We start from the raw sequence: 24,832 nt of genomic DNA on the forward strand, positions 1-24,832 counted from the left end.
TCCAGCAGCAATAGAAATTCACCAAGACAAATGGTTACTTAAACAAAAGTTGCTTTTAATTATCTTTAAACATAAAAACAGGATCAAACTTTAAATTAATACTATCAGCTTAACCCCCCCCCCCTTCTAATTCTAGGCACAAGTGTATGTCATGTGTGTAAGTTCAGAAAAGTATTTTGATTCACAGTCTAATCTCACTTCTCACTCCAAGTTCACTGGTTGCGTTGCAGGCAATTCTTATACTGTGCACAGAATTTAATATTTATGAATCTTCACCAGGCTTTGATGCTTGAAAGGTAAATGGTTGAAGGTTCTTGTCAGTTTTCAGAGAGATTTTTTGCTCATTGGACACCCACAACTGATTCCTTTCTATCAGCCACTTCAGTGTCTTGCCAAAGAAACTTGCCCCATCATTTTTCCAGATGATAACCTTTCTTTCAAGTCACCCACAAAATTCCTTTTTGTTTACCTTATTTCAAGTGAAACATTAATTATACAGCCAGTCTTTTCCTCTTGCATGGGCTTTGAACCGGCTGAACTAAGAACTCATAACCTGTCTTCAAAATGGGGTTTTCCACAAGCTTGCTAACTTGCCATGTTCCAGTCCTAGCTGCTGCACTGTAGAACTGAATTCTCTCTCAGAGCCCGTTTTGACTCTGTGATAGATTGTTATATTTTATATAGATATGTTTTAAAGGAGATATATTGTGGCAGGTTTTTTAGTGTAGGTCAGAAACAAACACTTCAAAACAGATCTCATTTAAAATGTCAGAGCTCTGCTGAAGCCAGACAGTCCAGGCTCTACCGAACTAGATTCTCAATCTCATTCCTGTATTCGGACTCATTTCCATTTATTGGCCAACAGTGGTGGTGTCATCAGTGAATTTACAGATTGTAATGCATTGGAGTCATGAGTATACAGCAAATAGAGGAAGGGTCCAAGCATACAATCTTGGGATCCTGTTTTGATGGCTTGCAAAGAGGTGATGTTGCCAGTCCAAATGTTGGGCTCTGCCAAAGAGCAAGTCGAGCTTCCAGTTGCAGAGGGACCAGAGTCCCAGGTGACTTGGTTTGGTCATGAATTTTGCTGGACTGTATTCTGTGAACTTCAGCCCAGCTTGGGTGTTTTGTGGTCCAGATGATTTAACAGAATGGAGTGAATGAGAATACATGAAGATATTCCAGACACTGATGAGCTTTGTGGACTGCAATAGAGGTGAAAATGCAGTTTTTAAAAAAAAAACTTAGGCTTTATTATTCTTTCCAATTCCAGTCATCCCTTTACATTTGTATATTCTCCAGGCTGTAATTAACAACTTTGACCTCCTCTTAGCTGGCTCCAGCAGATCTTATTTCAATCCCTATTGTTGCCAATCTTGATTTATGTTGTTCTTCACTTCTCTGTAATTAAAAACAATTTAAAAAACTTTTTCATGTTTGTGAAATGTATCAATCTGAAATATCAGGTATTTCTTTCTTCACCGATGTTGATTGTTTAAGACAAAAAATGCTGGAAACTGTCAAAGTGCTTTACAATATAACTGACAAGGAATGTGTCAATTGTAAATATGCAATATACTGCCTGTTGTTGAAAAACGTGTTGACATTTTTCACAATTAAAATTTTAATTTTGTAAAAATGTCTACATAGGTGAAGAGGTGGGTTACATTGCTAGCTGCATTAAATTCACTATGTATCTGAAAAAAAATGGGCTCGACATTAATTTAGAATATAAAAAACATTTAAAGAAACTGAGGGAAAGAAAACACAAAAAGCTTTTAAAAAAACTTTGTTGTCTGTTGAACAGGATGGGAGATAAATTAATGTCACTATTAGTTCTTGAAGTCAAATGTTACATTGAAGAAGTGGTCTTGGATAATCCATGGAATTTTTTTATTGAAACATTTCATGCAATTTGATCACATCACAACACAGTATTCAAGAATACCCCAAATTTTATGGTGAATGAAAGTATGTTTATTTTGCAAATGTCATTTCTGTACAACACTTCAGGTTGCTGAGGACTTCAACTTCTAGACTGATCCAGTGTGGATGGAGACAAGAGGAACAGCAAGTGGAAAGGTGATCATATAACATGCTTACTAAAATAATGAACCTGATTGAATTAGTTATCCTCCAATGGAATGGTAAAAAAAGTTCAATTTTTTTCCTGGATGAAATTTTGATGAACCAGATCAACTAAACTAGCTCCCATTTATATGAAAGAGTTGAAGACAGAATAAATATAAAAATATTGCAAGATTTGCCCTTTTACCATTAAAATGAGAGTCCCATAATAATCTATCAAAGTTCTTGAAAAGTTTCAAACCAATTTCAGTGGTTTTTAAATCAACAGGCTATCTCTGCCTCAACAATATATCTAGAATGTGACATTTTATCAGTATGATGAATGATAAAGAGCCAAATGAAGGAAGAATCAATACACAAATGACAGCACAACCATGCTCTTCCCATCAGTTGAATTATTCAATATTGCAGGGCATACATAATAATCCCAGTGACTAAGCAAGACCTTTCAGCTGGGTGATCACTGTGCTAACAACATTATGGCAACCACAAAAACCTTGCTCCATGTTACTCGTTACCAAAAATGTTATGCAATTTGCTCAATTCCATTCCAAGAAATAGATGTAACAATGATCAAATCTTGCAGTGGACAAACTTCAATGTATGTAGAGGTGACTACATCACTTGAAACCACTGGGGGAATGAAGATGAGGATATCAAAACACAGAATGGCTAGGAATATGCAAGATTTTTTTTGTCCAAAAGTTGGAAAATGATTTTGCTTGTTCTGGCACAGGTGATGAACATTACAGATGGAAGCTGATTCTGGCAATCCTCATATTTAGTTTTGAGAAGTCATCCTTATTCCAGAGTTTTCATCTCTAAGAATGTTTTAATTCCTTTGTAGAACGTTTCTATTATCATAAATAAATTATGGTAACAGTCCATTCCAATATTTGCAGTGCAAAGTCATATGGTTTATTGTAGATGCTGAGTATGATGAAATTTAAACAAATTAAAATGTTCCTACTACAAACCATATTTGCATGTTCCAACAAGATTCAATATAAAATCATTCAACAAATAGGTTTTTGTTTAGAGAAAAAATAAATCAAACTATGGCCCGTCATTTCTCCTAAGTCTCATTAGATTATTTTGATCAGGTCTTGGAGTAGGGTGCAAATCTATAACCTTGTCTTGGAAAACATTTCCTCTGCATCACCCCTTAACACTGCCCAGCATGCCAAGTAAATAGTAATCTAAAGATAGTTAGATAAAATATTTAAACAAAAACCAAAATAATTGTAAATCTGGGTTAGTTTAATAAAATTGTCCTTAATGTCTTCGAAGTTAGAATTTTAGAGAGAGCTTACCATATAGAGTATAGAGTTTGTTGTGGTGCAATACTTAAACTTATTACAAAAAGTCAAAGGAAACATATACTTCAAACATCATGACAACAATTTACACTGTTTCTAATGAAGGACTTGTTATCCTCAAATGTTACCTCCCAATTCTACAGCACAACAGCAAAATTCTGTGTAAAAGTGCATATACAAGAACCAAAAAGAATTTATAATCTTTATAAAAGAAGCCAATTTACTACTTGGATAACAATGTATTGCAAACATCCAGCCAACTTTAACCAATAAAACTGCAAGAAAATGTACAAGACTTTTTTTTTTGAATCACTGTATAAATATCTTACCTGTTGGTACCCACTAATCAACTACTCGAGGATTTATAGAAATTATCTTAATGCTTCTCTTTAAAGAGTAATTAGTACATAAAAGGTGACAAAGCCAGGACAATGTATACTCTACAAATTTTGCTTACCAAAATGATGCTTTAAAAAAACGTTTAATTAACCTCAGAACCAATGCTTAGCTACTAGTATGTGAACAGTATCTTTGTAGGCTCAAGTACATATTAAATGCAATGGTTAAAATAGTGAATTGTCAAACAGCAAAGAGGTCACATTTCCCACTTTCATCAATTGTTAAAATTTTAAGTCCCAAACCAATTGAAATGAAGACAAATGTAACTACATTAAATCTTATACCTGTACATCCAAAGAGAATGGAGAATGGACCTGTAACTTACAGAATTTTGTTTTAGTAACAAAATGTCAGCACTTGTTAAGACAGAGCTGCACACAAGGCTCATTTTGTTCACTTCCACATTTGTACTTCAGATGCAAAGTGACCCAACATGGAGAGGATTTGCAAATCATCCATGCAATATATCAACTTCAGCATACCAACTGTGTAGCAATTGTGCTACAATGGGAAAAAAAAGACCATAATTTTTACCACAAAAGAGTATTTAAAAACATCAGTTAACATTCAAATGAATCATCTATGCTTGGTCACCTTTCATCATCTTAGCATTCTAAAATTATAACCTATACAAATTCTTCAGATTAGGCAGAAGTGGAATACTACAGTGTAAACTGAACACTTTCACAAGAACAGCAGTATACTAAAAAGACTGATCATCTTTCGCCAACAATTGGTCACAAAAGGTCAAGTAACTTCCAGATTTCCATTCATTGCAGTCCAGAATGTACCCAATTTATAATCCTTCAAGGGATTCCAAACTCCAGAAAATCAACACTCAAGGATTTATGAAAGCAGCAGAACAAACACTGTTATGATACTGAGGAGATTGGATTATGTGGGGAACCCATCTGGGTGAGAACTTTATCCAGCCATTGCAGAGGGCCATGCAAATGAATCTCTATCCAGCAGGGGGTACTTGTTACATCTTGCCGATGATACTCAGCTCCCCAACCCTAAAAATGTGAAAAACAAAAAGTTATTTTTATGAAGTTTTAAATACATGGAAAATATATTTACTCCAAGTAAGCAACAAATTATTAGATTGTAGTAAAATTGTTGATCAATTTAAGCTCCTGCAGGATCATAGTCATGTCACAGAAAGAAGCCTTTGGCCCTCTGCACTTCTAAGTTTTTCTTTTTAGTAAAGCAGGCTTAGAATTATTGCAGCTTAAATGTCCCATGATCTACTTTTGTTTCATAAGTTGATATTTTATTTAAGTGTGTTATGGTTAAAGGTATTGTTAAATTTTATCCTTTTGAGATTATAACTCATGGTTTAAAGCTATTAATGAGGCAAGACAAAAGCCGTGAATCTTCTGGAATGCTACAGAACACCCTGGTTTACAAAAGTCATGATTTGAACCCCATGTCACTGACATCTGCGCGCGCCCACACACACACACACACACACACACACACACACACACACACACACACACACGTACAGAAATAGATTAATTGAACTGCAGATAGTGGCCTAAACCCCCCACACACACACGTACAGAAATAGATTAATTGAACTGCAGATAGTGGCCTAAACCACTATCAAGTTCAGTCTACCCACAAGTTGTATTCCGTCTCTTCAGTCTCCAACTAGATGACGCTCCATTTTTCATTAACATCCCCTTCTGAGATTTCTTCCCTATTCCTTCCTCCAGGTCCCTTCCCTTGCTTTGATTAAAGAGCTATCTTTCATAGCTCTCTGCCCTCTATCATTCTCATATTCCTTCTCTTCTATCCTCCCACAAGTAACCAGGCATACATCTTACTTTTGTTCTAGCTGCTTCATCTCAACACCCACCTCTTTATTCAGGCATCTACCTGATTTTATTTGCACTCCTGAAGAAGGACTTGGGTTCGAAACATCAACTGCCTTTACATTTTCTATGGATGCTGTGTGACTTGCTGAGTTTCTCCACACTTTTGTGGACTGTCCTAGACAGTAAATCTGCATTTTCTAGTTCATCAGCATTTAAAATGGTGAGCCAAATGGTCTGTTTTTTTGCTGTGCATTTATAATCGATACCTGACCCCCATATCTATCAGGATATATTTTATATCCTTTGTACAAGATGCTGATCATATGTCATTTGGGACAGAAGAATTTAATGTAAGCTCTTCCATATAGAAGAGAAAACATTCTAAAAGCAAAAATGCTGTAAAATATAAAGACTAGTTCATTTTTTAATTGGTTGTTTAAATGCATAGAAGATAAAACACACACAAAGAGTGGTGACCAGAATAAATAAGAAGCACCTATTTTCAAAGGGTATAAATTTTATGTAATTATTAAAAGGATTGGAGGGGATAATAGTGGGGGTGTGGAACTCACTGCCCGAAGGGATGAAGAGATAAAACTGTTAGCACATTTCAAAAGATAATTGGATGTGTGCTTGAAGAACCATGACTGTTGGCTCAACTGTGATCTATGGACCAAGGGTTGGAAGGTAAATTTATGGTGGGTTGCTCTCTTTTGGATCCACAGACACAGTGATCACCATTACTTTCTGTATGAAATTTTCCAGGATTCTTATTTCATTCTTTTTTCAGCTAGATATTTAATGCAGAAACAAAGTGAAAGTGACATACACATGGTTCAAATAATTTCAGAATATCCCATCCAAAAATGTAATCACCCATTCATCAAGATTCATGGGATTTTAAAGGCAGCATGGCAGTTTAATTGGAGAATTTTTCCCAATGCCAGACAACAGAGATAAAATTTCTGGTATTCAATTTCAAAACCTACTCAATGTTCGTACAGTATCTGAACACAACAGCAAAGTTAGTTGCATTTCTGGACAAGTACCATATAAATATGCACCCCAGAATATTATTTTACATGCATTAAAATTACCTAGATAATTTACTCAAATTGTATATAGCAGGAATGCAAAGGCTTCTAAAGTAGTGAAGCAAACAAAGGCCCATGCAATGCTAAGTTTAGGTTCATCAACTCAGCCTCAGAAATGGTCTGTAATTATACTTGTGTGAAGCTTTATATGCTTAACAATTTTAAACCAGCAAGGGATCAGGAAAACACCACCTATATTGTTTGGGACAAAGGAATTCCTATGATTTGTATTGGGTATTATTCCTCCTCTTCTGTTTAGGGTAAGAGGGTGAGATATCTGGATTTGAGACCAGGGTGAGAGGCTTGATATGAGGCAGCAAAAAAAAGGTAGAGCTAAACAACAGTTCAAATTAACAAGTACTGTATATACTTGTGTTATTTCTCTTTTTTGGAAGACATTTTGGGGCAAGGGGGGGTGGGGTCAGTTTTTACACAGGTCAAACTTTTTGACCTCATGACTATCTGCGCCGCTCAAGGAGACAGGAGTTCTGATGACCAGGACGTCAAGCTCAGATGAGTGGGCTGCCAGGATGAGGATCTGCAGTTGGGAGTTCGGATGGAAGGATGCTGGGGCGACTATCTGCAGTCAGGAATCTGGATGGGGGTGCCAGGGCGAGTATCTATGGTCAGAGTTCGGAATGGCAGGCACCAGGGCAAGGATACACGGTCAGGAGTTCGTATGGGAGGGCACTGGGGTGAGGATATGAGGTCGGGAGCTCAGATGAGCAGGTGGCTGAGACCAAAAATAGGGTTGCTGGTGGGGGGGGGGGGGGGGGGGAGGAAGGTCAGTCGAATTTTACATACATCATAAAAAAAATCCCATTTTTAGGCCAAAAAGGGGGAAATCAACTATTATACCATATCAACAATTAAACGAGTATATACAGGTTAATACAAATCAGAGATAAAGGACAAAAGGAAGCCAAAAACAATAGCAAGAGCTGAAAAAAATGAAATGTTAAAAAGATTAAACAGTAACATGTACAGATGCTGGGGTCTAGTGCAATACACAAGTGCTGGAGAAACCCAGCAGGCAGCACAACCTTATGAAGTAAAACACAGTCAATGTTTCAGGTCTGAGCCCTTCATTGGGTCCATAGGACACAATATTTATTACTTTTTATTCCTTAGGGCGCAGACCCGAAACATTGACTGCCATTTACCTCAGAGTTGCAGGGTTGCTCCAGCACTTTTGTGTTTTTCAATCTTAAAGGATAGCAAGGAAACTCCTTATGATTACATTAACAGGGTTATCATTTGGAACATTTGACCTTTAAAAGGGGTTAAAGAAATATAGCAAATTAAAATAAAGGAATGGAAATTATCCTGTCAAATACAGGAAAAGCTAGAGTACCAGAGAAAGTTTAAATCGTTAAAAACTAAAATCCAAAAATTGGTTTTAAAGGGAACTACACATCTTTTATCTATCTTCAAAAAAAATGTTCTCAATTCAAGATTTTTCCCGAATGGCAAATAGCAACCATTTTTCATGATTTAAAATGGGGGAGAGGTAGGATTTATTGCAGACCTGTCATGGGAAATTCATAGACTCTACGACAAGGCTGAAGGCCAAGAAACCAGAGTTGATTGGAGCATCAATAGATATCATTTTCTCTCGTTGAGTGTAATAAATCTAGATGAATTTTCTGACTTAGCTATGGCATATGACTGGAATATGTCCATGTACTTCGTTGTGCATGAAATTCCAGAAGACATTCTTGTACTGCAGTTACTGCTGGGTTAATGAAAGCTCAAATTTTAAGGCTAATTGTTAACACAGTGGGTTGGTTAAGCAGCAGAAATAAAAATGACAGAAAACTGATAGATACTTGAATCAAAGGTGAGGGACTAATAGTCCCACTTGGAAATATACAAGATCAATACTATTATTTTGATTAATGAATTTGCACATTATCTTTGTGTCCAGGTTTGCTAATTGACAGAGAAAAGATATTGATAAATAAATGAAGAGAAAAATATGGCAGATGATTAATAACAAGTATGAGGTTATCCAATTTGAACTAAAAGATAATCCTGTTACTTAAATATAAATCTAGAAATTTAGGGATCCTTGGGCAAAGGTGACTAAGAATAAAAAAAATGGTACTGCTAGACATACAAGACAAATTAATATTAAATCTAAGAAGGTTTTCCACAGTTCTAAGTATCTCCAAGCTGGTGCAAATCCAGGGAGCACATCCCAGAAGGAATACAGTACCCCTGAAAGAAGTGCAGTACAGATTCATTAGAAGGTTACCATGCACAGACAGCAGATTCATTAGGTTATAACTGCATTCAATTTTCTAGAATATAGAAAGCCATGGGTCATATAAAGTATAATCACTCTCCTCTTCGACCCTGTCCCCCCTCCCCCACCCCACCAGTGAGGAATACATAACAGAGATACAAACTTAAATCCAGAGCAAAGTTTTAAGTGAGAAGACTGGAAACAATTTTACAATTAGAAATAAATAAAAATGAGGAACACTGTGACAAAAATTAGTGCAAAACAACTTAATTTTAAATTATGATCCGTTATTTTGGTAGAGTAAAATAGAAGATATGAAGCCAAGGAATGTAGATAGAATTTGAATATTCCTAATCCATAGAATGGCAGAACGATCATAAAGAGCCAAGTGCCTTACTAATGCTGAAATGGCACAAGAAATCTCCTTGGATGTCTTTGAATGTTGGAACATAAACTCCACTACACAAGTTCAATACATACCAATCAGAGTATGACAAAACATGGATGGGGCAGGAAGCTTCACTCCAAAGAGTGAACACAAGCCACCTCCCATTCTTTTACTTCATTCTCTATTATACACTTAGTTTCCTTCCTTTGCCACTGTATCTAAACCAACATCACATTACTTTTGTACCAAGTAATTTTATTACCTTTACAAAACTCATTCGTATGGTACACATTTTAGTTAATTCATAAACTGCTTCAAAGCCATGGTTTACTGACTGGGCCAAAAGCTGGGCAAACTCCTGATTGTTGAAAATCTTCAAACTGCATCCACTGGGGATCTTGCAGACAGTTGTTGGATGGAAGCCATGATGATAATTGCAGTTTCGACTTTGTACAAAAATACTACTGTCGCTTAAGCATTCAGCATATACTTCTCCACCAACGTAATAGAGATGAACACCTGGAAGTCAATAGAAACAAGTTTGCTTTCCACAATGTCTGGTTAAATAAGTTTTTTAGCAACTGAAATGCTTTTATGTCTTCGATAAAACTTACTGGAATTTAATCTCCTCTAAACAACAATCTAGAAGAAATACATATTTCAAAACATTCTATGGCACAAGATACTGAAGTGCCATATTAATAAAAATACATAATTCATTTCAATACTTGGCGACAATAAGTGTATTAAGGGAATGCTGCATTATCAGAAGGCAATGTGTTCCAATTACACTTTTATGTCTTTCCATATTTTAGCTGGAAGAGCTTCATACAAAAAACAGAAGGATGTTTGCGTTATGTTTTTTCCTTCTCAAATCCTCAATCTGGCCACAAACCTAGGCCAAGAAGTTGCCAAAATAAACCAAAACAACTTGAAGATATGTGCAAATAAATGCAAATTATTGACTTATTATGGCATCTACCTATCCTTATACACTCAAGCGTTTTTAAGAGGCCAGACTATAAAGTACTAGGATCATTTATGAAAGGATTCAATTCCCCTCATCCAAGCCAGAAAATGAAAAGAACTAATAATTATTTCTGGAATAGAGGTGCAGCACATAATCTTCCAGCCATTGAATACAATCAAGCCCAACTGGTTGTGGTGAGAGCCTCTATTTTGTTTCTCTTTAACATGGTAGATTACATGCCTCTACAGAGCCTTATATCAAGTCCATTTAACTAAAGATTTATAAATTTATACTTTAAATTTGCATTAAATGAAAAGGTTTACATTTATTGTCGATCTGGAATTTTTTACCCCCCCCCCCGCCACCCCCCCCAAAAGGGAAGCAAGCATACTTCTTAAATTATTGTAGCCTACATGATGAAGCTACTTTAACAATGTAGCTAGTAAGAAATGGCGGCAGTTCCATCCTGCAATACTGAAGGGATTATGACATCTGAGTCCAGATGCCATACGACATGGAGATACCCAGAAGTTATGATCTGTTGTGCTGGTTCCCTTTGCTGATGGAACACATGGACTTGAGTCCATTGGAGACAAACTGGCAACAGGTGGCAGCACATCCAACAGGAATCACAAAAGATAATGTATATCAGTAGAGGGAGATAATAACCACCAAGAATGCAAACCCAACTTCTTTGTCTCAAATGATTGTAACAAGTTGAGTGTATCCTGTTCCATTTCACTGGTACATGGTTTTGGGAAATTGATGGCAACATATTTCCCAAAGTACACATCTCTGACCTTTAAGCACAGCATTATGCATCTGATTTTTGTTGTATCTCTATTTAAAGGTAATCACAATTCCTCAAAAAATGATGAACCCTTTGCCAATGGAAATGACAGTGAATTTTCAATGATCGTCACCTTTAGATACAAGAGCAAACAGCATCAGATTTAGTCCATCTTGTGCTGATGTACATGACTAAATCTGGAAGAATGAATATGAAATAATACTAATCTCTCTGATAACAGCATGGAATAAAAATCAGAGACAAAGCTGTTGAAAGATAACTGGGCTTGGTTTTCTGCCCCAACCAACCTCAATGTAGGAAGAGACTTTTGGCTTCCCTCAATCACCACCTACATTTGCACTAAATACATCTCCACACACTGGAAACATTGCCCCTGTTAAAATCTTACTGCTACAACTGATTTGAATGTTGCTTTAAATGTCTAGAGTGTTCGTGTGCATGATGCCAATTCAGCTCATGGTAATCAATAGCATAACCCAAACAGAATGAGAGAACAATCCAATAACATTTAAGTGATTTCACATCCCATCACTAATCTCAAGGGATAAAGTACTGATTAGTCAGGTTAGATTTGTTATGCTGCAATACCATGTGTTTCAGATCTCAATTCCAAAGCAAACATTAAAGTCCACATCAACAATCACTACGCCTTCTCCACCTTCAATATCGCATCCTAAATTTAATAAAGTAGTGCTCCATTAGATAAAGATGGAGAATAGGTGGTCAATGGCAGATGGCTTCCTTCTGCCTATCAGGTTTGAAGCCTTCTCATTTCTGGTCAGAAACTGCTGGCACTAATCTAATCTTAATTGAGCCAGATTGGGTTTCAAATTTGAGATCCATCTAACCAAATCTAGAACTTCCACAAAGTCTCAAGTCACTTAGTTCACTCTACCACTGGATATTAAGTGGAATTCCTGGATATTAAGTGGAATTCAGCCGGAGTTCAAATATGTTAAGATTACTCATCTTTTAAAGGTCTTATTAAAAAAAAGTCAAAGGACCAAGTTATATCAGGCAAAGGATCAAAAACCCTATTCCCCTGCAAAGGGGAAGACTGATTTATTCAATTATTTTGTTTTTGTGCAATACATTTTAATATGAAATCATAGTTACAAACAAATCCAAAAGGGAAATAGGCCCTTCAGCCTGCACTAAACCTACAACCTACATTTTTTATTCTACCCTTGTTTTCACCAACTCCTCCCCAGATTGTACTATTCCCTGATAAACTAGGGGCAATTTACAGAGGTCAAATAAGCTATCAATCCATACATCTTTCAAATGTCGGAAATGTGCAAACTCCATTCCCATAGCACCTCACATTCAGATGTGAGAGAAAATGGGAGACAAATGCTTCAAGTTAATTTCAACATAAATGATTTAAAGCATTTTAAAAATAGTTTTTAAAAAACAGGTTTTTGAGCTTCAGATATTTCAAAATTTTTGCAGCTTTTTACAGCTGGTGATGGAGTTTTTGCTAGTTGTTAAACTATGATGTTCAGGCAGCAGTGTGCCATTTGAGGCTCATATTATGCCATATAAACTAGCAAGTTAAATTTCTGCAAACACATTAAATTAGAGCAGTTACCTTGTGCCAGCATAATCTGCCTTTATATCATAATTCTATTTTTCATGAAACAATGGAGGCATCTCTGGTGGCAAAGTTCTCACAATTTAGGCTACATCAACCATAAATTAACAAACAACATCAAACTAAATTAGGATGTGTCTTCTAACCCAATTCAATATTTGTTAGCAGATGAGTAGGTCAACTGAGTTTAGTGGCATATATGGTTAAAAAGGACAGGCTTTCTCCCTGATAAACCTCTGACTTGAATTGGTACTTGGTCTTTTGATTCCAGATTGTATTTCATTTATAAATTTGAAATTAAATTGGCAGAATGGGATTTGATCTCTCTCTGAATTTGGTTCAATCCTCTCAACGAGAAATCCAACATTTCTCTTTATGCTATCAATTTTATCTATCAATTGTCTTTTATGCTATCAATTTTATCCATCCTTTCATTCACCAAGACATTTACGCGCATGTCCAGATTGTTCAGATTTTCTCATCGCTTTCAATAATATGAAGCTGAAAGGCAGACATTAGTTGAAATAAATAGATGTTGTGTCCCATACCACAAATTGAGATGGCAGCCATTATTATTTTTTTTTAAAAAAAGGTCCAGTGGTTGAACCAATCTGAATAGCAAAATCAAATGGGTGCATTCACTTAGGATTTGCAAAAAATAACTACAGAGGGAATTACCTCAGTCTGTGTAACTGGATTCAGAATATAGTTTTGAACATTTTGAATCTTAACCTGATCCTGAACTTTTAATCATTCAGAATTATCAGCACCAATTATATTTTGACAATTTTTACTATCAGAATTTCTTTAAAATGTTATTCACTTTAAAATGGAGCATCTTCAACAAAGCCAACTAAATACCTCTTTACAATGTAGCATTCATTCCAAAAGAGGGATGAAAACCTGATCAGACATGTCAAACATTCAACCTTTGCCAGTTATTATTATTAATTTGACTCCAAATCCTTTTCTTGCTCTCTTTGTAATAAGTGGGTCAACAAGTTTGATATTGAATGCATCACAATCCCATGTAGTTGCCCTTGCTTCCCATATTAATAAGATGGAAAGATGCTGTCCCTCTCACTCATACTCAATGGTTATCTGATTTGATGGGATGTCTGACTTTGGGGAAAAAAATGAGATGTTCCACTACTGAAATGAATCTTTATTTTGTTTCTTTATGGAGTTCTTTTCTCAATTATTTTCAAAATTTGTAAGATTAACCATTTTCTGGTTTATGACCCCATTGTTACCTTATTTTTTTTCTAAAATCATCAGTCGTAGTCTGTCCACTTTAAGCCAATAGCCCTTGCAGGGTGGGGTTAGATAAGCAGAATAGTAGTTTAATGTTTTCTCTCCACTTTTTACTGTAGCATAGGCTACAATACCATCTGTATTATTCTATAAGATTTGTTAATATTCTATTTTATTCTTATGTATCTATGTAACATTTATATGATAAAACTAATAAAAATATTGAAAGAAGAACCTTTGCATTAATAATAGGAAGATTACCTTTGCCAATGTGTCTCCTGGTATTCTCGATAGTTGAATTCCGATTCACATTAGAAAGAAGTCCAAGGCAAAATCTATTCTTGTTATTTGAGGGGTCAGTAAAACCATCAACAAGAACACTGGTAGAGGAGGCTTGGAACGCTTCTCCCACGCGATTATTTAGCTCATAATAGACAATGGAGCACCAGTGTTTTGGTTCCTCATAAGCAACTGGTTGAACATCTGCAAGAAGGAAAGCAGGCATTTTTTTTTGTTAAGCAGCTATCCCTACCAACATAAAAAACATGTCATAATATTTGCACTATGACAATGAATAGATTAGATTATGATTGGGAGCTGCATAAAACAGCCAAAGATTCATTGTTACTTTCTCCCTAGAAAAGTAAAAAAAAAATCCACAATATTGTGTTCCATTTTTCTACAGAAGGAATTAAATATACTTTAGGCAGAATTTTACATGTCTAAATATTCTGAGACCTTGAAGTACATAGTTAACCTGAACAGACCTTTACTGAGATCAAAAGACACATGGCAACTAACAGCATCACATACACTTTTGTCAAGCTCATTCTATCATTAACACTTCATCTGAAGCAGGTCACTAGGTTGAAATCAGAGCCAGATGGGTTTACTATCCACCTTCTTAATCCAGTTCATTTAACTCCCCAGACAAAACTATATATCTTACTCATATTGCTTACTTTACGAGTTATCTAAAAATAGTGTCACAAGCTCCATAGCCAAGGAAGCCCAGCAGCTCCTCTACCTCCTGTGAAGGCTGAGGAAAGTTCATCTCCCACACTCCATCCTTTCTACAGAGGATGTGCAAGTGCATCACTAACTGGTTTTGAAGCTGTACCTCCTCAGACCGCAAGACCCTGCAGAGGATAGTGAAGTCAGCGGAAAAGATCATTGGTGGCTCTCTTCCTTGTACGTGAAGGACATGTTTCTTTCTTTGGCTTGGGCTCGCGGACGAAGATTTATGGAGGGGTAATGTCCAGGCTCGCTGGTGACTGACAAGTCCGATGTGAGACAGGCAGGCACGGTTGCAAGGGAAAATTGGTTGGTTGGGGTTGGGAGTTGGGTTTTTCCTCCTTTGTCTTTTGTCAGTGAGGTGGGCTCTGCGGTCTTCTTCAAAGGAGGTTGCTACCCACGAACTGTGAGGCGCCAAGATGCACGGATGGAGGCGATTTCGGCCCACTGGCGGTGGTCAATATGGCAGGCACCAAGAGATTTCTTTAAGCAGTCCTTGTACCTCTTTGGTGCACCTCTGTCTCGGAGGCCAGTGTACCGTGTACATATACAACACTCGATGCAGTCAAAAGGCAATAAACATTGTGAAGGACTCCAAAAGCCCCTCATGTAAACTGTTCTCCCTTCTGGCATCTGGCAGGAGGTACTGTAGCACTCAGGCCCTTATGTTCAGATTGGGCAACAGCTTACCCCACCCCCCCCTCAACAAGTCATCAGACTCCTGAAGTCCGAGAACATTTGTGGATAGAGTACCGATGACTTTTACTGCACATGTCTTAATATTTTAAGATGTTTAACTTCTAATTTATACTTTCCAAGTATGCTCCATGATCCTGGAGAAACGCTATCGCATCTTTACTGTGCAAACATGGTATGAATGATAAATAAAGGTGACTTATTAAACCATGATTTTGATCTGATGTATTTTCAAAGGAAAATTACACAATAATGAAAATCTGCCATAGAGCTACCAGAAGCTGTTTGGTCACAAAGGGCTGTAGAGGAGTGTCAAAAAAGAGACCAATCATCCTGAGGAATGCATTTTTTCACTGTTCAGCACATCCTCAAAACAAGATAAAAGTCAGAAATTCACTGCACCACTCAGTGCCATTCTGGAAATTCCTTTAGTACATGTCCTTTTTGCTTATATAACGTACTAGAATTTGCATTGCTAAATGTCTGGATGCAGCAGAGTATATGCAGTATACTGGCCAATCACAGCATCAGTTATTTTCAAAAGGCAGAATGTTTCCAACTATGATAGAAATTTAATTACATGTAAATTCTGAAAATAAATAATTTTTAAACAAACGTGAAAGTGAAATTTGTTTTGTGACAAAAATTAGTTATCTGAAATCAAGGCAAGAAAGGTTACTGGATTACTGCCAATTAAACTTTCACAAAATGAATAATAATTTACTTCCTCTGAACAGACTTCCTTGTGCCACAAATTGTGGTGTCGTTCTTCTGCTATCCAATCCGAAAACATGCTAATGCTGGAAACTGCTTACAGCATTGACAGGATGCAGCTTATTAGAGAAGGCATTTAAAATTGATTTAGCACCAGTAAGATGAACAAATAATTCCATTTTAGTTCTAATTATGGACCAGATATTCCTATAATTGTGATTCAAAATTAGTATTCCATTCACAATTAAAGCTACAAGCGGTCAGGGCCGCTTAAGAGAGCCATTTAATTCAATCACCACAATAAATCATTTTGGAACTTACACCATCTTCAAATATTGCAACTATTCCACCCCATCAGTTCCACAATGTGGAGATGCAAAATTAAAAAACATAGAAGTGACCAAAATGAAAAGCAACAACTTGCCTGTGTTAGTTCAAAATATACAACTCAGTGATGTGCAAAACATTTTAAATAAATACCCTTCACAGATAACATTTGTATGTCCACCTTGTAGTCTTGTCTAATTTTGATAAAAGTCCATTTATTCTGAATTTTCTTTTTAAATGTGGTCATTGAAGAGATGCAGCCATCACGTGCAAGGACAGCATTTATTATCCATTGCTAATTGGCCTTGAATAAGCCACCTTCTGGAACCACTACAGTCCTTCTGGACTGCATGTCCAGTAATACTACTGGATAAGGAACAGTAGGATGTTTTCAGATGAGGGTAATTTTTTTTATTTTTTTTTTTAAATGGGGAACATGCAAGTGATGCTGTTCCATTGTCCTTAGTGAACAAGGTAGCAGTTTGGGATATGCTGTAAGGTGTATCAAAATCCCTTTCTCAAGAAAATAATTCTATCCTCCATAAACAAATTACAACTTTCTCACCACAGTGCAACTTAAAGGAATTATGATTTTGGGAATGCTAGACTCCAACATCCAATAAACATTGAATTAAGACTGGTGGCCATTCCTTGGTGTGGTACTATTAGAATGGAATGTGGACGATCCCTCAAGTTTGTACTGCCCATAAAATGCACAAGAAGACTAATGCAGCAAGATATAATCGAGTAAACGGCAACTCTATGAACTTTCTACGAATTAGGTGAATAATTCAAACAGTTTTTTTGTTATGTATTCCAGAGGACCCCAAAACCCAGCAGCAATACATATGCACCACGACCAAGGGTTACTTAAACAAAAATTGCTTTTAATTATCTTTGAACATGAAAACAGAATCAAACTTTAACTTATTACTATCAACTTACTTAACCACCCCCTCCCCCCTCTAATTCTAGGCGCACATGTGTGTAATATGTATATAAGTATAGAAAAGTTCTTTGGTTCACAGTCCAATCTCATTGGTTGCAGGCAATTCTTGTACTGTGCAGAGAAGTTAGGATTAATAAAGTTCACCAGGCTTAAAAGACAAATGGTTTCCATTCAGGAAGGTTCTTGTTGGTTTTCAGAGAGATTCCTTTGTTCCAGGACATCTGCAACTGATTCCTTTTTAATTAGTTTTGCTGACAAAACTTTCCCCCTTCAGGGTTCTCCAGATGATCCTCTTTTTCTTAGGTCACCACAGAGTTCCTTTCAGACAGCCAGTCTTCTCCTTTGACTAAGCAGTCTTCCAAAGTTTGCCAGCTTGACCCTCTGGAACCGAAGTTTCCGTCTCTCCTCTCTCTCCCTCTCTGAGAGCAAAGCTGTCCTCCCTATGCCAGCAAAGATCACATGCTCTTCCAGACAAGCTGCTGCCATATGTTGCTACTTTGTTGCCTTTTGCAAACTAGCACTCTGCAAAAGTCCTGCAAAAATTCTGTTTTTTAAAAATATTTGTGTGCAACCTGCTCTAACAATCATCCCAAACCACCTCTAAATACTCTGTCACATTTTGTTCACCAATATCCACTGAAAGGAACTCAATTTTCTGAATCACAGATAGCTGAATACTAGAGAAGTTCTGAAAAGCAATCATTTTCAACTACAGTGTAGCAACATCCAAACAAGTAGTGTATTCAAAGACCATTTTGTTGTCAATACCAGGAGTTACTATCATATCTAAGGAGTTAAATTGCCAATCTTCCATATTAGATTACAGTAACATTTCAAAAATATCCAGGTAAGTAGTTAATTGATAACTTAAGCACAAGTTCAAATTCCAGAATTAAAGTTGGATACATCTTAATTAGTTAATTAAATAGCAAAGAGTTGATTTTGGGGAATATGAAACCAGCAGTAACTTAATGAGCAGTTAATGTCCTGAAGGAAACAAAAAAACAACCATGCTAACCCAGTCAGGACAAAGTTATACCTACATGAATTTGGTTTATTCAAAGTCCTTGTCACCGTCCAGTCAATTCAATCATTTGCAATGCACATAATCACATAAATGAATACTATAGCCAGCCATCTCAACCTGACCATTAACAAAATTACCGTCATCCTCACCTTCCAAACAACACCTTGAAATATAAGCTTTAATTAGAACCGCTTGTTTAAAGCCATTATGATTCTCATGACTTTCAAAATCTCTCTACCATCCAAAAGGTTTCAATCATCAGAAATATTCATTATCAGTGAATGGTAATTTAGCTGCACCCATTTGCAATGCATGTTATCCAAGAACACTACTTAAATGTACTCCCAACATCACTGAATCAACAGTGGAACCCTGGATGATATTCTCCTTCATCCTAGCTCAATTGGAGTGAGCCTCAATTATAGTATTTGAAATGAATATAACCACAATCTGGAAATCAAATGGGTCCCATTTTTTAAAATCTCAGTTCTACAATAAGATCTTTCCCCATAATCTCAAACTGTAGAGTGATGACAGTCTCAAACAAATTTATGTTTTTTTTTTAAATATAACAAAAACACATTTGCAAACATGGTCACAGATAGCTCCCTACATGGCTCACATTTTCCAGTTTATATCCCTTCAACACAAAGGTTCCAAATTTTTTCATTTTTTATCATTTCTATTTTTTTTTACCTGCTCTGTTAGTTACATTTGGTGGTATTGTGGGCACAAGAACATGCGATGTATCCATGGGCTGTGAACCATCTTGGGTCATCTGATCATCTGGAGGCATATATGCAGGAGGAGGGGTATCAGCTGTAAACAGACAAAATATTAATCAAGTATATCAAAAACAATATAATTGTATCACTAATCAGGATGAGTGACAGTTGCACAAGGTGAAAAAAATTCCAGTTCAGCAAATGGAGATACCAATTCGTTATAAACTGGAAATTGTCAGCACCCACACCACTCCTTGATAACCTGGATAAGGACACAGAAATTGTTTAGAGCATGAAGCAGTGAATATTTTTGAGAGATGCATCATGGGGGGGAATGAGGGAAAAAAACAATGAAATGATTAAATGAAGTGTAACTGAGCTCAAACATGTGACCTCAGTGCATCTAATGTACATTTAGATATAGAATGTTATTGCTAGCCAGTCAAATTTACATGGGGAATTAAACTAGATTGCAAAATAGGCAGACAGCCAGATTCCTAATATATATTAAATTACTTATTTAATATATAACTTATATAATTGAAATAGTACTAAAGAGCAAAATGTAATAACTATATTATTAAAATGTTTGAAATTGCTGTTAAATATTTTCCAAATACAGGATGTGGGGCTTGATTGAGAATTATAAGTCACTAAATCAGCATGCCTTGCAAATTGAATGGAGGCCAGGTTTCAGAATAATAATGAGAAATTAGGAACAATTAAACAAATTACACTTTTTTCTCTAAAAGAGAATATTACATATATAACTGTTTCTCTTTTGGCAGATGCTACCTAATCTTTTAAGTAGAGCAGGCATTTCTGTTTTATTTCATAATGTCGTTTTTTTAAAAATTTTCAATAACTACATCGACTTAAAATTGCATTAACGGGGTTTTCACTTCTGAGTAAATAATGTAAATGACTGCAATAGTTAATTAACAGTACAATGAGAAAAGTACCTTTTCTTTTTATACCACTGATGTTGATCAATAGAACTCTGACAATGTAAATCTTGGGAATAGAGAAAAGGGTGAAAAGAGATCCTTCAAGTTAGAGATGTATGCATTTAATGACTGATATATACACAAGTTTGCAAGTACGAGTATACCCCGCTTTTTGAAACCTTTCATCAGCCGAAGTGGCGTAAAGTGAAGATTCAATCACTACTATTGGAGGCTATTTTTGTAAAAATCAAAAACTGTTCAAAGCCTTTCGTAAAAGTGAATTTTCATAATTCAAGTATTTGTAAAGCTTGGTATTTTGTGCTTCAATGGCTGCAAATTAAACACTAGCAAGTTCTGTTTTCAGAGTAGAAATCCTGACATTCCTTCATGAAATACAAGCATTTAATAGGGGACCTCAGGGTACAAAAAATAAAGTAATTTTAACATGATTCAAGATAATGGAATGAAATTGAGGAAGTGATCAAATTGTAAAAGAAAGGAAATTTGTGCATGCTGTCAGGAATTTGGCCAAGAAAAAAAATTAACCAGTGAAATCAACTTCCTGCTTAACTAGTGGAGAAAAACAATGGAATAATTTCATAACCAACAAGATAATGTTTTAAGGTGCATGGATGGACATAAAAACTAAGATGGATTTACATACATAATTAATAATTGAATAAATGGTTATAGAAATGATAAAGCTTTAACTTATTACAATAGATTGAGAGATTTAATCTAGATGCCTTTATAGAAACTTAAGTATTCATTAATGGTAAATTGAACTTTTCAATCCACTATTCCAAGTACTTAAAATGTATTTAAAATCATAAAATAACTGCAAATGCAAAATTAAATAAAAAGCTTCTTATCAAACTTGTAGGTCTTAAATAATTAAGTCATCTACGTGAGGCACTACTTTAAAAAGGCTAAAAACATCACAAAACCACCTATCACTCTTGTGTTTTATATATCTGGGAAGCTGAAACAAATAAAACTTTCACTGCATCTGCATATTTTCTTTTTAAATGGGATAATAAAACTTAATCATGTTCAATGTCCCATCTTATGGTACCATGACTGATGTTGGGGGGGGAAGAGTGAGCAAGAAATTAAAAGCAACTTTTGTTCAAGTAACCATTTGTCTTGGCAAATTTCTATTGCTGCTAGGGTTTGGGGTCCTGTGTCTCTAACACAATAATTTGATATTAATTCAAAACTCTAGATTTATCAGTTTGAATTTATATTACATGATTATGAAAATATTGTTAACAAACATTTTGGCGATTTTGATTTAGAATCAACTACAGCATCTTACAAGTGAACAGAGGAACTCAGGGAACTCAACGAAATAGCAACATCTATAGAGAGAAATAGTCAGTCTCGATAAATGGTAAATGGTCCTGACCCAAAATATTGATAATTTCTATCCATGGATGCCACCTGCCCAGCAAACCCCCCCACCCAAGTCCCTTCAGCTGCTCTGTTCATTTAAGATTCCAGCATCTGCAGTTTTGTTTTTGTACAGTATTTTTACCACCTATTTTTTCCACAAATAACCTCTTCCCCCCCCCCCCCACAAAATCAATTTCATATGAATTAACAATTATGACTCCAATGATATGTATTATGGTAACAGACCCTTCAGCCACAAGCCTGTGCCACGCATTTGTACCCAATTAGCCTACAACTTCCAGTAAGTTTTGAAGGGTGGGAGGAACCCAGAGCCCCCAGGGAAAACCCATGCAGACATAAAAACTCTTTACAGATAGCATGGAATTCAAACCCTGTCCCTGACTGCTGACGTTGTATCAGCATTGCACTAACCACTACACCAACTGTGCCGCCCCTATGCTAACCATGCCATCTTAATCAAATCAGCTTATTTTTATTAAAAGCATGCAATTATAGCTGACAAGTCTGGTAAATAATACATTTCTATGCCCCATTTACTGAGAACAGAAGTGTTTAAGTATTTATTTACTGTTTGGAAAAAAAGTCAATTTATGTTACTGAAGTCTATCTTCTTTCCCCTTCAACTTCTGCAAAGTACAGATGCTTCAGGCTATTTTATTGTATTCTCTTTCTGGAAAGTTTTTCTTAATCAAAATGTACTGATGTGGCTAACATCCAGTTGAATGTTAACACAAATAGGAAGGGTAAATATATTGCATTTATAGCTGAAAATTTCTGCTCTTACCTGGCATCTGAAATGGGCTACTTGGCCCAGAACTTGCTGGAGAATGAGGATATGTACTACTTCCAGGGGAACTTGGATAACTTCTGTTGGGAGAGTTAGGGAATGGGTGGGTATTTGGTTGTTGAAAGGAAATTGGAAAGGCAGCATTTTGTGGCATTGGAGGGTCATTATGTCCCAAATTACGAAACTGTGCAAGAAGGCTATGCTGTGGGTTAAATTCACTGTGCCTTGGAACCAACACTGGAGGAAGAACTAGAAAGAAAAGAGAAATATTTTACAAGAAATTTAATTTAGGTTTTGATTAGCAAATATAGATTAAAAGGTTTAAAATAGAACTAATTTACTCAGAAATATAACACATTAAGCTAGCATGTAGTCAAAATGCATATGTGATGATCTTCATTCCCATGATGCAAAGAGAGTTTCTTTAAACCCAAATTGAACACCACCAATCATAGCTGGAGCAAATTCTTCAGAAAGAGCCATTCTGACAAGAACGCCTTAACGATCCTAATTGTATCTGGTTCAGCAAAGCTCTTGCTCTATAACCCAACTTTCTCCTCATCCCCCACCACATACAATATTTAATTATCTTGAACTTGTGGGTCAGAAAATGAGTGTAAAGTAAAACATTATGAAACAACTAAATAACATGTAGCCAGCAAGTGAAAAAACATTTTGTAAAAACTTATCAACATGCACTATGCCAATATTTCTTGGATCAACATTAGGAGATGACATCCTATGATAAGTCTGTGCATGAAGTAATATTCTGAAGACATATGGAGACAAAATTGACCCTTTAAACTTAAAATCTACCACAAAAGAGTGGGTGATTAAGGAAATGAAAGCAACAGCACCATCATATTTCAGGTATCATGGGCCTGGGTTACCATGATTAATGGAATTAATCTCAGTGGAAGCCACTGCTAGCATCAAAACTTTTCTGAAGACAGGACAAAAATTAAACTTGACTATAATTCCTGACTAAAATGGGCTCTGCACATGCATTTCTTTTACTTTTTTGCAAAATAAAAACATCTGTAGGCAAGTTGGACTAATTGTCCCTTTATTTCTCCAGTTGCTATCTTAGCAAGAATTTTTTTAATTTCGGAAATAACATTTATTTTGGTGTATTTGGACAGCACTGGCTCGTAGGCCAAAAGGGACTGTTTACCTTGCTGGATCTGTGAATTGAAAAAAAATTCACTGCATCATTTACTGTATGGACAATACATTATAAAATAGACATTTTCAATTATAGCATGTCATTCAATTTCCAATGTCAAAATTATGATCATCAAGGAATTTGATCCTCTTTTCTAAAGACCCAAGCACCCATCTCCAGGTTTTAGAGTTAGGCATCTTCCTCTCACATCCTTCATTAAATTCTTAAGCCTAAAGTCAAATGATTTAAATTCAATATTTTTAATTATAGCTTTCTTCAACCTTATAGGATGCACATGTATACCAAGTACCATAATCATTTGAGAACAGTTTGTAATTGTACGCAAGCAGGTTGCATTTAATGTTTGATTGCATCAAATTAGCTGACTGCTCACAATTACAAACATCTTTTATCTGCTGCTCAACATAGATACCAAATTACTTTGTTAAACTGTAACATCCTTTGCCCAAGTACCTTGATATATACCTAACCAAGCTATCTGATCATCTCAGCCGCTGCAATTGATCTGTCATTTCTCTACCAGTCAAAAAAAATAGAATCAATATAGTGTCTGTGCAACAAAAAAATGACTAGCATAATAAAACATCAATAAAAAATACAAGAGAAGATGAGTAATACTGATTCCTGATATATCTAGCCTGCATATCCATCAGAATTATATCCCCTCCAAATAATGACAATCTTAAACTGATAGGCAAACTATACTTCATACAATGAGTTTGTTTCATCATTTCAGGGCAATATAGTCACTAATTATTTGAATTAATAGATTTGTTTCACTCTTTAAAAGACTAAATTGCACGAGACTTCACCCTTGAAATTCTCCTAGTAATGATCTTACAAGAATTTTTAATTTCTGAATGACGTTGGTTCACTTGCTGTACAGATAATACAGTACACACAGGCCTTCCCAAGTTTCCCAGTTTGAGTTCAGGAGATCAATACAAAATAGACTTCTGATATTAATAATGGACAACACTGATTAACCTAAATGATAAATTAATATATGCAATATGTTATACACAGAAATATTAATTATACATTGTTTTAAGTCGA

General features: G+C 35.8%; 1 protein-coding gene and 1 long non-coding RNA gene across 7 annotated transcripts in view; one reads left to right on the plus strand and one right to left on the minus strand.

Moving 5' to 3' along the window:
* Positions 1–1,954: 1,954 nt before the first annotated feature.
* Positions 1,955–24,832, minus strand: part of smad1 (SMAD family member 1) — a 103,944-nt gene continuing 81,066 nt past the window's right edge. For 4 of the 6 annotated variants that reach the window (XM_069926344.1, XM_069926345.1, XM_069926348.1 and 1 more), the window contains 5 exons: positions 22,588–22,839; positions 19,412–19,534; positions 14,250–14,471; positions 9,622–9,878; positions 1,955–4,822 (listed from right to left, as the gene is read on the minus strand). In XM_069926344.1, the coding sequence (XP_069782445.1) occupies positions 4,679–4,822; positions 9,622–9,878; positions 14,250–14,471; positions 19,412–19,534; positions 22,588–22,839 (998 nt within the window). In that variant the 3' untranslated portion in view covers positions 1,955–4,678. The remainder of the gene's footprint in view (positions 4,823–9,621; positions 9,879–14,249; positions 14,472–19,411; positions 19,535–22,587; positions 22,840–24,832) is intronic. The other 2 variants (XM_069926349.1, XM_069926350.1) reach the window with 2 other exon arrangements.
* LOC138758041 (uncharacterized) overlaps positions 1,982–24,832 on the plus strand; it is a 35,338-nt gene continuing 12,487 nt past the window's right edge. Inside the window, exon 1 of the long non-coding RNA XR_011354072.1 lies at positions 1,982–2,082. This is a non-coding gene — a long non-coding RNA (uncharacterized lncRNA). The remainder of the gene's footprint in view (positions 2,083–24,832) is intronic.

This window comes from Narcine bancroftii, chromosome 3 (genome assembly GCF_036971445.1).
Source record: "Narcine bancroftii isolate sNarBan1 chromosome 3, sNarBan1.hap1, whole genome shotgun sequence".
Lineage (NCBI taxonomy): Eukaryota > Metazoa > Chordata > Chondrichthyes > Torpediniformes > Narcinidae > Narcine > Narcine bancroftii.